This window comes from Sorex fumeus, unplaced genomic scaffold (genome assembly GCF_029834395.1).
Source record: "Sorex fumeus unplaced genomic scaffold, SorFum_2.1 ptg000317l, whole genome shotgun sequence".
NCBI classification, from domain to species: domain Eukaryota; kingdom Metazoa; phylum Chordata; class Mammalia; order Eulipotyphla; family Soricidae; genus Sorex; species Sorex fumeus.
The window spans coordinates 286,587-299,918 of record NW_026606374.1 but is presented as its reverse complement, the minus strand read 5'-3'; the positions used below and the strand labels follow the sequence as shown (position 1 = coordinate 299,918).

At 51.1% G+C, this 13,332-nt stretch overlaps 1 protein-coding gene across 1 annotated transcript in view; it reads left to right on the top strand.

Moving 5' to 3' along the window:
* CUNH1orf21 (chromosome unknown C1orf21 homolog) overlaps window positions 1–13,332 on the top strand; it is a 71,569-nt gene that overhangs the window by 27,756 nt on the left and 30,481 nt on the right. Inside the window, exon 2 of the mRNA XM_056109597.1 lies at window positions 6,288–6,503. Coding sequence (XP_055965572.1) covers window positions 6,410–6,503 — 94 coding nt within the window. The 5' untranslated portion in view covers window positions 6,288–6,409. The remainder of the gene's footprint in view (window positions 1–6,287; window positions 6,504–13,332) is intronic.

The following is a 13,332-nucleotide window of genomic DNA, read 5'->3' as shown; positions in this document are numbered from 1 at the left end:
GAAAGGTAAGCACGAAAGTTTGTAAGTCTGTAACTGTACCTCGCGGTGAGTTATAAAATATTATTACAAAATATTATATATTTAAATACTATAAATATTTTTATATTTATCATGGTCACAGTCCTCCCATTGTTCATCGATTTGCTCGAGCGGGCCCAGTAACGTCTCCATCGTGAGATTTGTTGTTACTGCGTTTGGCATCTCGAAGACGTCACAGGGAGCTTGCCAGGCTCTGCCGTGCGGGCGAGATCCTCTCGGTAGCTTGCCGGGCTCTCCGAGAGGGGCAGAGGAATCGAACCCGGCTCGGCCAGGCCGGCTGCACACAAGGCAAACGCCCTACCACTGTGCTATTGCTCCAGCCCATATATTTTTATATAATAATAATATTTTGAGATGAAGAATCGCACTGTCCTCCCGTTGTTCATCGATTTGCTCGAGCGGGCACCAGTCACGTCTTCCATGGTGAGACTTGTTGTGACTGTGTTTGGCATCTCGAATACACCACAGGGAGCTTGCTGGGCTCTCCGAGAGGGATGGAGGAATCGAACCCGGGTCGGCCGCACGCTAAGGCAAACGCCCTGCCCGCTGGGCTAAAAAAATAAAATAAAATCGAGATTCCGGCAGGTGCAGGAACAAAAAGGCCAAGTGAGCTGATAGTTTGCCCAGATGGTCCCCAAGCCTGTTGCTAGGGTGTTGTCCAGCATCTGAGCGCAGTGGGGTGGCGTTAGCTCCACCTCGGAATGAAAGCCGCTGGTTGCTGTTGGGGGTCCCCCCCCCGGCCACCCCCCGGGTCTCAGGAGGGGAGGCGTGCGGTCCTAGAACACTGTTTGGACTTTTCTTTCTTCCCTTTCTCCTGCATTTCCTCCGCCGTGCAGGGTTCTGGATCAGATGCACAAAAGAAACGCGATGTAAAAATAACCTTTCTCCAGGGGAGTAATTTCCCCAAATTGCGGCCTAATTATGTGCTCCCCAGCTGACCCTCTGAGGCTGCCTCCTGGAAGCCGCGTTCTCCAGCGGTGCTTTGGGGGAAAGTTGCTTGGGAGCATTCGCGTCTTTTCCCTCTGAGGGGGCTGGGTTCTGGCCGGTGGCTCGCGGGGGACCAAGGCTGACTTGCTCCTGCTCTGTGCTCGGAACCGAGCAGGGACCTCCCTGCAGCCAGGACTTGCCTGGGGGAATGTGTGGGTGGGTGAGGGGGTGACGGCAGAGCAGGACGCGAACCCTAGGCATAGAGGCATCGTGGCAGCCTCCTGGGGTGGGTTGGTGGGGGTCCTGTGGCCGTTTCCAAATGAGGGGTCAGCTCCTCTTGCAGAGACTGGGGGCACTTGGGGGCCTGGGGCCTGAGATGGGAAGATAAACGCGAAAGTATTTTGCTTTTTGGGTCCCACCCGGCGATGCTCAGGGCTGACTCCCGGCTCTGCGCTCAGGAATCACTCCTGGCGGTACTCGGGGGACCCTGTGGGATGCTGGGAATCGAACCCGGGTCAGCTGCGTGCAAGGCAAACGCCCTCCCCGCTGTGCTATTGCTCCAGGACCTATAGATGGATCAGATATTGATCAAGGTGCTGAACTGGGGTGATGGACAAGATATTGATCAAGGTGCTGAACTGGGTGATGGACAAGATATTATTATTGATCAAGGTGCTGAACTGGGTGATGGACAAGATATTATTATTATTATTATTATTTTGCTTTTGGGGTTACACCCAGCAATGCTCAGGGCTGACTCCCGGCTCTGCGCTCAGGAATCACTCCTGGCGGTACTTGGGGGACCCTGTGGGATGCTGGGAATCAAACCCGGGTCAGCTGCGTGCAAGGCAAACGCCCTCCCCGCTGTGCTATTGCTCCAGGACCAATAGATGGACAAGATATTGATCAAGGTGCTGAACTGGGTGATGGACAAGATTATTATTATTATTATTTTGCTTTTGGGGTTACACCCAGCGATGCTCAGGGCTGACTCCCGGCTCTGCACTCAGGAATCACTCCTGGTGGTGCTCGGGTGACCCTATGGGGTGCCGGGGATCGAACCCGGGTCAGCCGCGTGCCAGGCCAACGCCCGCCCCACTGTGCTATTGCTCCATCCCTGAACACTATTTTCTTTTTTCCTTCTCCCTCACCCTGTCTGGCACTGTGGTTTCTGATACTTTTTCACTCCCATCTCTCTGATTCTCATAACTCTGTCTGCAAAGTTAATTTCTATTTTTTTAATTTTTTTTTTCCTGCTTTTTGGGTCCCACCCAGCGATGCTCAGGGCTGAGTCCCGGCTCTGCACTCAGGAATCACTCCTGGCGGTGCTCAGGAGAGACCCTATGGGATGCCGGGGATCGAACTCGGGTCTGCCGCATGCCATGCCTACGTCCTCCCTGCTGTGCTGTCGCTCCAGCCCCAAAGCCCGAGTATTGACATCCCACACCTGTCCTGTTCTCATCCCCTTCTCGATTTGGAGAAATGCTGAATTGTGTGGAAGACTGCTTTTTTTTGTTTTTGTTTTGTTTTGTTTCTTTTTGCCAGAGTCTCACAAGATCAATGATGTTCTCAGATTCTGGAGAGCTTCACGGACCAATGCCCTTTGGGGTTTTGCTTCAGTTTTTTTTATTTTGTTTTGTTTTGTTTTTAACCCCATAGGTTAAAACGTATTGATCTGGGCAACCTAGAAGATGATGCCTCTTGAGGACACGGTTCTTTAAATAGATCTTTGTCATGGAAAGTTGATCAAATATTAAAATCGCAGCCCACGCTGAGTTCAGGGGGGTCGGATGGAACTAGTTGCTCTGACCTCACTTGGAAAATCACAAAATGCACAGCCAGATTGGGGCCCACCTCTCCACTTTTTTTTTTTTTTGGCTTTTTGGGTCCCACCTGGCGATGCTCAGGGCTGACTCCTGGCTCTGAACTCAGGGATCACTCCTGGCGGTGCTCAGGGGACCCTATGGGATGCCGGGGATCGAACCCGGGTCGGCTGTGTGCCCGGCCAACGCCCTCCCTGCTGTGCTCTCGCTCCAGCCCCATTTCTCCATTTTCTGTGCCCTCATGGAACATTGAAAACAAAATTAGCGTCTCTTTTCCCCAAATGATAGTGGACGTTAATAGCCCAGGTTTTGGGGGTCGACCAGACCTGCCATAAACATTGCCCCTAAATCCGCTGGCTGGAAAATTTTATGTCCTGATCTCTTGGTTCTTTTTAGGTCCCAAACTCGATTTTCAATGGTCTAAGATGACTTAGACGAACTTTTTTTTTTTTTCCCCTGAGTCATGGGTGAAAAATGAACTTAGCTTTTTTTTTCTTTTTCTCATTTGTTTGTTTTTGGTGTTGGGGTCACACCCTACGGTGCTCAGGGCTGACTCCTGGCTCTGTGCTCAGGGATCCTTCCCGGCAGGACTCAGGAAACTGTCTGGGATGCTGGGGTTTGAACCTAGGCAGGCTGCTTGCAGGGCAAGACTTTCCCACCAAACTATCCCTCCAGCCTCATTGCCACCAATTTTTTTTTTATGGAGTTGATTTATGTTTAATTCCTGTTGGAAAAAAAATTTTTTTTATTGAGGTTCTGTGGTTGATAATATTGGTTTTGTTTGTTTGTTTTTTGCTTTTTGGGTCACACCCGGCGATGCACAGGGGTTACTCCTGGCTCTGCACTCAGGAATCACTCCTGGCAGTGCTCAGGGGACCCTATGGGATGCTGGGAATTGAACCCGGGTCTGCCGCGTGCAAGGCAAACGCCTTACCCGCTGTGCTATTGCTCCAGCCCCGGGTCAGTTGTTTTGAAAAGGGGACATTTTCCAGAAAATTTGATTCAGCTGCCCCCCATAGGAAAGCTGAAGCAAATGGCTGGAAAAGGGTCAGAAAAGTAGGAGTTTGGGGGCCGGAGCGATAGTACGGCAGGTAGGACCCTGCCTGGCATGCAGCCCACCTGGGTTTGATCCCCGGCATCCCAGGAGTGACCCTGAAATTCAGAGCCAGGAGTGACCCCTGAGCCTCATGGGGTGTGGCCCCAAACCCAAACAAACAAACAAGAAATAGACGTACTTTGCCATGACCTTTTGGGGGAAAACAAAAACAAAACAAAACAACAAAAAGGGCAGCTAGCTGTGATTTTCCTCTGAGCAGATCTTGCTATTTCGGGTTCCTTCCCGATCTTACCAAAGCGGCTCACTCAGGAAGTGGCTTCCTGTTCAGAAACTCACGCCCAAGAAAACAGACACCAACCACCAACCGTCTCTCTTACCTCCAAGTCCCCATCCCAAAAATAAAAGCAGAGTTACTGAGGCTGGAGCGATACGACAGTGGGGAGTGTGTGTGCCTTGCATGCAGCTGACCCGGGTTCGATCTCTGGGCATCTCAGTAGGGTCCCCCAAGCACCACCAGGAGTGATTCCTGAGTGCAAGGCCAGGAGTCAGCCCTGAGCATCGCCGGGTGGGACCCAAAAAAGCAAAAAAAAAAAAAAAAAAAAAAAAAGGCAGACTCACTTTCCAAAAGACATAGCTGTAGGACGAAGATCCCAGATCAAGCAACAACAATGATAAATTGTGGGGTGCATTAAGGTGGAGCTTAGGGGGTGCACGGTTAAGGAACTTTTGTGGGATGTGCTGATCATGGTACTTTTTGGGATCCATGTTCCTTGATCCATAGATGGTGTAAGTTAGGGGATGCATCAACATTGGGCTGTGATGGGATAGATGGACCATGGGCTACTAAGGGATGGATGGACCATGGGCTACGATGGGATGGATGGACCATGGGCTGTGACAGGATGGATGGACCATTAGTTATGACGGGATGGATGGACCATGAACTGTGTCAGGATGGATGGACCATGGGCTCTGATGGGATGGATGGACCATGGGCTCTGATGGGATGGATGGACCATGGGCTCTGATGGGATGGATGGACCATGGGCTACTATGGGATGGATGGACCGTGGACTGTGTCAGGATGGATGGACCATGGATTGTGTCAGGATGGATGGACCATGGATTGTGTCAGGATGGATGGACCATGGACTGTGTCAGGATGGATGGACCATGGACTGTGTCAGGATGGATGGACCATGGGCTGTGATGGGATGGATGGACCATGGGCTGTGTTGGATGGACCATGGGCTGTGATGGGATGGATGGACCATGAGCTGTGATGGGATGGATGGACCATGTACTGTGTCAGGAGGGATGGACCATGTGGCTCTGTCGGGATGGATGGACCATGGGCTGGGTCGGGATGAATGGACCATTGGCTGTTACGGAACGATTAGGTCACGGCATATGGGGTGCAATACGGCCGACTATTATGAAGTGCAGATAGTGGCGTATCGAGGTGTATGGATAAGGGGTGGGATGTATGGGATGCTAGGATACAGCATATTATGGGATGCCTGGACGGTGGAGGATTATGGGATGCCACTGGCCAGCCGGCTGGGAAACACTCGTGTCTCTCTCGAATCTGCCGTCCCCTGGGGGAGGTGGGCAGTCCTGGGTCCTCACGGAGGCCACCCGCAGCAGGTGTGGTCCGGCTGGGGAGGGAGGTCCCCTCTCCTTGCAGCATGTGAGGTGTTGGGGAAGGAGGGGGGAGGGGTTCTCCCCGAATCCAGAACATTCAGGGCTGCAGAGAGTGCCGGGGGCCAAGCCCGGTTCCGTCCCCGGCATCACGCATGGACCCATCCTCCCACCCCCGGGCGTGGCCACCCCAGACAGAAGCAGAACCAGAACACACAAACCACCATATCTCCATCCGCGCCTCAAGAGACAAACCTGGCAGTGTCTCACGGGGAGACGGTGGAGTTCTTCACCCCTCCCCCCAACTCACCTGACTCTTGGGGTTTGCATTGGGCCGGTTGGGAAAGTAAATTCAAGGAATTGCACAGTAGTAAGAGAGGCAAAACCCCTCTCCTGGCTCCCGGCCAACGCAGGTTCGAGCCCCGGCATCCCATGGGGTCTCCCAGGCCCTCCAGCGGTAATTCCTGAGTGCAGAGCCAGGAGTCACCCCTGAGCATCGCCCGGTGTGGCCCAAAGAAGCAATTTAAAAAAAAAAAAGGCAGGATGGAGCGACGGGGCAGACAGAGGGAGAGGGTGTGGGAGCACTTTTTGAGGAGCACGGTGGATTGAGCACTGCTCACTCATCGAACGTGCACATGAGCCGGTGCAGACAGAGATGCACGAGCTCGGCCCTCGGACAAATGAGGGTGAAGGTTGGGGGGGTCTCACGGCTCACACACACACACACACACGCACGCACGCACGCACGCACACACGCACGGGTCTTGCTTCCTGCTGACGGGGCTCTCTTGCGCCCACAGGGACCTCGTGACCGAGCCCGCGGGACCGTGGCTTCTCTCTGGGCTTGAGGACGATGCGTGTTGCCCTGTGTCTGTAGCGATGACCTGCAGCTCAGCCCGGCGGCAGCGAACCACATAAGACTATGGGCTGTACCTCCGCCAAGCATGTAGCCTCTGTTCAAAGCGAAGAAGAAGCGCAGAAAGGGAAGAACTATCAGAACGGAGATGTGTTTGGTGGTGAGTGGCCCGGGGACCCTGACTTGGGTGTTCCGGGGTTTTTCCTGTCGGGGACAACGGGAAACTTGCACTGCTGAACTCCGGGGTGGGTGAGGGGTACTGGTCAAGACGGGTGAGGCGCATAGTGGGTGTTCTTCTTTGATCTGTTTTCCGATGGCGAGCATCGGCCGGGAAATGATTCCTTTATTTTTCCTGTTTTATTTTATTTGGCTTGGGGGCGGGGGTGTCCCACCTGGCGATGCTCAGGGCTGACTCCTGGCTCTGCACGCAGGAATCATTCCTGGTGGTGCTCGGGGACCCTATGGGATGTCGGGGATTGAACCTTCATCGACCACGTGCCAGGCAAACGCCCTCCCCGCTGGACTATTGCTCTGAGCCCAGTTTAGTTTTTTAAAAAAAAATTCTCCCTTCCAGTGTAGTTGGCAGGATAGTCCCACATTTGCATTAAATTCGGAAAAAGCTGGTATGATCTGAGGCCAAACAGCAGCTTGGGGTGTCCAGTGGGGTAAGTCGATTTCAGAATGAGATTCCATGGGTGAGAGAGTGGAAGAATTCCTTTGTAGGTGAGCTGTAAAGATTTAAAAAAAAAATACAAATTCCCAGGGGTCTCAGAATGGTCTTTTACAAAATCCCCGGCATCCCATAGGGTCCCCCGAGCCCCGCCAGGAGTGATCCCTGAACGCAGAGCCAGGAGTCAGCCCTGAGCATCGCCGGGTGTGGCCCAAAATGCAGAAATGAAATACTTATTTGCTGGGATCAGAGTGATAGCACAGCAGGGAGGGCGTTGGCCTGGCACACGGCCGACCCGGGTTCGATCCCCGGCATCCCATAGGGTCCCCCAAGCCCCGCCAGGAGTAATCCCTGAGTGCAGAGCCAGGAGTCAGTTCTGAGCATTGCCAGGTGGGACCCACAACAAATACACTCACTCTCACGCAGGGCTGAGCGAGAGAGCCCAGCCTGAATGACGAGGAGCTGGGGCATGTGCCCGGGTCCCATCCCGGCCCCGCCAGGACCCCCAGCCTCTAACAGATGCCAGCCAAGGTGTTACCGAATATGGCTCAGACATCAAAAACGAGAAAGAACATTGGTGCCAAGCTCCCAGCCTGTCAACCCAGGGCTACCTCCAGCAAACGGGTGGCATTCTGTGGGCCCACACGACCTGGTTGTCCAACAGAGCAAGGCAGCCTTTCAAAGTCAGGAAGTGTGTGTGTGTGTGTGTGTGTGTGTGTGTGTGTGTGTATGTGTGTATGTGTGTGAGGTATGTGTGATTGTGAGTGTGTATGTGCATGTGTGAGTGTGTGATTGTGTGTATGTGCATGTGTGAGTCTATGAGTGTGTGTGTGTGAGTGTATGCGTCTGAATGTGAGTGTGTATGTGTGTCTGTGTGTGTGTTGGCGGGGGCAGGGAGATGACTCAGAGGATTACGGCTCTTAATGCTGGATCAAGGCCTCCCCAGCTGCCACCGCTCACCGCCCTTTAACTCATGAGTACAAGTGTATACATGGGTAGCGCAGTGGTTAGCGACCGAAGCTGGAGAGATAGTCCGGTGGGGAGGGTGTTTGCCCGGCATGCCGCCAACCTGGATCCGATCCCCAGCACCCCAGAGGGTCCCCGAGCCCCGTGAGCAGTGATTTTTTTTTAATCTCTAATATTTCCTCTTGGTGCCAGTCTGCCCCCTTTGTTACATAATAGTTGACTTTCTATTGCTTATTCCAACAAAACTATAAGAAACTGGCAAATAGAATGATCAGAAAATAAATCAGTAAGGGCTAAATTGGTGATTACTGTATGATTTTGACCTATGTCAATAAGAAATTAAATACAATATAAAAATGCCTAATTTCAACTCAGGAATATACAGTATATTAAATTTTATTTCATACTTGGATCGCCATATGGTAATAACGGCAATAATCTCGGCTCACAGCGGGTAGGGCGTTTGCCTTGCACACGGCCGACACAGCCAACCCGAGTTCGATTCCTCCACCCCTCTCGGAGAGCCCGGCAAGCTACCGAAAGTATCACACCCGCACGGCAAAGCCTGGCAAGCTCCCCGTGGCGTATTCGAGATGCCAAACACAGGAACAAGTCTCACAATGTTACTGGGCCCGCCCGAGCAAATTGATGAACAACGGGAGGACAGTGACAGTGACATAACACTTCTAAAGCAGGGATTGGGGTTGGAATATTGATTGCCTATAACAAATCATCACGAACAACTTGGTGAACCCCAGAGTTTACGTAAAGTGTAAGGGGGAAATTTAAATATATAGGCCGTGTAAACTCCAAAATATATGAACACAGAATTGCTTCAGGAGTGATTCCTGAGTGCAGAGCCAGGAGTCAGCCCTGAGCACTGTGAGGTGTGGTCCCCAAACGAGAAGAACCCCTGCGTGGGCCTTTTGCATAAAGAAGTGTCCTGAGATCACCCAGTGTCAGTGGACAGAGGACTTTCGCCTCAATCACTTTCCCGTGTGTCCTTCTGGTCATCTGTTACCATTTGCCCGTCCAAGATCCCGTACTCCAGTGTCCCGAAGTAGTTGTTGCTCAGACACTGTAGGTTCCTGATTTTGGAGGGAGAAGGTTGGGGGTCTGCTCCTGTTCCCATCCAGAACAATCTGGAATACTCTGGAATGATCCAGAACCATCCGGGATAATCTAGAACTGTCTGAAATACTCTGGAATGATCCAGAACTGTCTGGAGTGATCTGGAGTCCTTTGCTTTTACGACACGCATCGGGCCATGGTTTCCATGAAAATCAAAAATAGCAGAAACCAAATGAGAACTCAACCGGGCTTTGTCCCTGGGCCAGCCCCACGTCTGGGTTTCGTTTTGTTCCATCCCAGACATTGGTTTCTGCTTTCTGAGTTCTAGTTTGTTTCTCACGAAAACCACGTGGCCTGATGCTTGTGGTTTAAAAGCAAAGGACTCCAGATTATTCCAGACAGTTCTGGATCATTCCTGAGTATTCCAGGTGGTTCTGGCTCATTCCAGATTATTCCAAACCTTTCCCCCAGGCTATTCCAGATGGTTTCAGACTTTTCTGGACTGTTCTGAAAAGTGTTTTCGGAACCTTGAGGACCGCATGTTCAGGCTCAGGGACTGTGAAGGAGTGAGACGTCTGCTCGGAAAGGATTCGGAAGCGCTTTTTCTCTCGTGTGCTATGTACACAGATGTTGTGATCGTTTTCCTGGAGATGTTCGTTAAAATTTTGTTGTTCTGGGGGCGTACTGGGAATGTCACTACTAGCCAAAAGGAGGGGGGTGTTGTTTATTTTGGGGGGTTTAGTTTTTGGGCCACACCTGGTGATGCTCAGGGGTTTCTCCAGACTCTGCACTCAGGGATCACTCCTGGCGGTGCTCGGGGGACCCTATGGGATGCCGGGGATCGAACCCGGGTCGGCCGCATTGCAAGGCAAGTGCAGTACCTGGTGTGCTCTGTCTCTGGCCCAAGCAAATGGTGGAGCTTGTGTTTGTGAGACCATTTGGGGTAGGGATGTTTTGGTTCCTTAAAGAGACCGCCTGCTCTGGGAGTAGATAGACTCTGTCCAACACCCAGGACTGCTAGCCTGGGGGACCCCCTTTCCTCTTCCCGGAAGTCAATTTGATACTGTAGATTTTTTTTTTTTTGCTTTTTGGGTCACACCCAGCGATGCACAGGGGTTACCCCTGGTTCATGCACTCAGGAATCACTCCTGGCGGTGCTCAGAGGACCCTATGGGATGCTGGGAATCGAACCCGGGTCAGACCGCGTGCAAGGCCAACGCCCTCCCCGCTGTGCTATCGCTCCAGCCCCAATACCGTGATTTTTTTGATAAGGGATCCAACTCCACAGCTTGTCCTGTTGCTCAGCCCAAAGCTGGACCGTTTCCTGCGCCCAGTCGTGACTCTGAAGGCGCAGAGTCAGAGGCCGGTCTCCGCGTTGGAATTTCCTTCTCTCGGCAGGAGGACAGTGGTCAGCAGGCCTGTTGGGGTCATGCAGAGGCCAGCAGGGCAGATGCCAAGACCAGCTTGCAAGAAATGAGTGACCCAGGGCTGGAGCAATAGCACAGCGGGGAGGGCGTTGGCCTTGCGGGTTCGATCCCCAGCATCCCACAGGGTCCCGTGAGCACTGTCAGGAGTGATTCCTGAGTGCAGAGCCTGGAGTCAGCCCTGAGCATCGTTGGGTGGGACCCCTCCAAAAAAAAATGAGTGACCCGAGGCTTTAAGTTGGCATTAGCTCGGCGGGCACGTTCTAAGGAGATCTGAGAGTTGCTGAGGGCTTTCAGCGTTTGGCTTTGTAAGAGGGGGTGCAGAGACAGTGATCTTCTTCAGGAAACGGCCCTGTGCACCCAGAAATCCTGTGCTCGAATACTCCTTCCATCTTCAGGGAACCCAGACTCCAGTTTTGAAAAAGAAGGTTTTGTCTCCCCCAATTCCCAGGGCCTATATCTGCTCAGCCTGGAGTCATTTTTCTAACACCTGCCACCGTTCTCAGCTCAAGTCCAGAATGGTCTGGAACAATCTAGAACAATGTGGAATCTTCTGGGGGAAGTCTTAGAATAGACTGGAATAATCCAGAACAGTCTGGGACAATCTGGAACCTTCCGGGGGAAGTCTGAGCATAGCCTGGAACAGTCTAGGACAGTATAGAATAATCTAGAACAGTCTGGAACGATTCAGAGTCTTTCTCTTCTTGCTGTGTCTGTTGCCAGCTCGTCCTGGGTGGAGAGTGCATGTTTGTTCTGACCTAATCATTGACATGCTTGCTGCCTCAGTTTCCCCCCTTCCCCTACCCGTGATCCTGGGCAGAAATACATAATTGATCTGTTATTGATGTGCCATTTAGAGCATTCCAATTTCAAGAATTGATCCCAATTTCAAGCATTGATCCACAATGCTTCTCTCTTAATTTTAGAGTTCAAAACCTTTGTAATTATAGACTTATTTCTTTTCTGTTCGACCTACATCAAGTGTGTGTGTGTGTGTGTGTGTGTGTGTGTGTGTGTGTGTGTGTGTGTGTTCCCTTTGTTAGGTCCAACTGAGGATGTTTACAGACATCAGGACATTTCTTGGTAAAATACTGTGAAATCAAGTGGTAAACAGTCACAGACAGGCCAGGGCCTGTAATCGGTTCAATGCATCTTAACTAATTCAAATAAAAAAAAAAGAAAATGCACAAATTAAACATTACTTCTCTTTAGCCTGGCGCTTGTAATTGGAGAAATGCATCAAAACCAACTCAAGTAGAAAAAGACGCACAAATTAGATACTATTTCACGTAACGTGTTATTCCTTTAGTCTGTTATTCCTAGCTATCATATTAAAAATTGAATTTTCCAGCTCATCTCTGCAGACTAGCATTTGAGATGAACTTAAGGATCGAGCTGCAAAATATAAAAACAGAAAAAAAAATACTGTAAAAATAAAAGCAATTAAGACTAGAGAGAATCCAGGGGCAAGATTCAGCCCAAACCCTAAGTGAGTGATTCCTGAACACAGGACCAGAATTAAGCATTAAGCACTGTCAGGCATGGCCCAAAGATCTAAATATGTTTTCTTCATGGCGTCAGAACAATGATACAACAGGGAGGGCGTTGGCCTTGCACGTGGCTGACCCGGGTTCGATCCCTGGCATCCCATAGGGCCCCCTGACCCCACCAGAAGTGATCCCTGAATGCAGAGCCAGGAGTAACCCCTGAGAATGACTGGGTGTGACCCCCCCCCCCCAAACCAAATCAAGCCCAAACCTTTTTTTTTTCTTCATAATGCCATACAGCCAGTGGTGTGGACCACACCCCAGTTTAAAATGACATGCATGCATGCAGACAATTCACAGCAAACCAACCCTTACAAACAAGTTCAGGGGAAAGTTGTCAGCCCAGAATAGTATTTGCAGCACAAGCAAAGTTAATGACTCATTTAAGAAGCCCAAGGAAAGCGCTGAACAATTACTGTGTCCCGGCAATTGACTGGGAAAGAAAAGGAACGGGAGAGAGAGAGGGAGAGAGAGAGGGAGGGAGGGAGGGAGAGAGAGAGAGAGAGAGAGAGAGAGAGAGAGAGAGAGAGAGAGAGAGGAAAATAACAGATAGAAAAACACAAAGAAAGATGAACTGTTCTTCCTTACACCTGGGACCCCGGCCTTAGCTGGGAATATCCAAGTGGACCTTTTCCTGGGGCCTGGAAAGTAATTAGCATCAGCAATTTAAATGAGCTAGCCTTTTGCCCCCCACACACTCACTTCTAGGAATTTATCAGGAGGAGATAATTGGACCAGGGGCTCTTGGTTCCACAGATGAGGTGCGGCTCCCTGGTTAGTGAGGTGGAAAGGGGTTTCTGCATGTTATTAAGGCAGAGAATAGAAGGGAAATGTACGTGAAATATACATGAAACAGAGCCAGGAGTCAGCCCTGAGCATCATCGGGTGTGACCACCCCCCCAAAAAAAACACAGACCCAGCGGTTCATCCCACAGATATCTGTCTTGGGGGACCCTTCCTGCCACCCTGGGGTCTGTAATCAGGAACGAGATACCTCCCAAGACCTGGGGCAGGAAAAAAAGGTGAAAGGTTTCTCCTCCTGGAAAGGAAAGACCACTACCCACAATGCCATTTACCCAGATGCTGGTTGTCACGGAACAATAAGCGCAAACCAGACCAGACCGGAAACCAAGAAAACACAAAGACAGACAGACTCTCCCATTCAGCTCGAGTGGCCACGTCTCAGGTTTGCAGGAACAAACAGTCTTCCAAACGTTTCTGCGAACAACCTGGAGAGAATTTCACAGCCTCCAAGTGAGCATGAAAGTTTCTAAGTCCACAACTGTACCTCATGGTGTTTCACTAATAAAA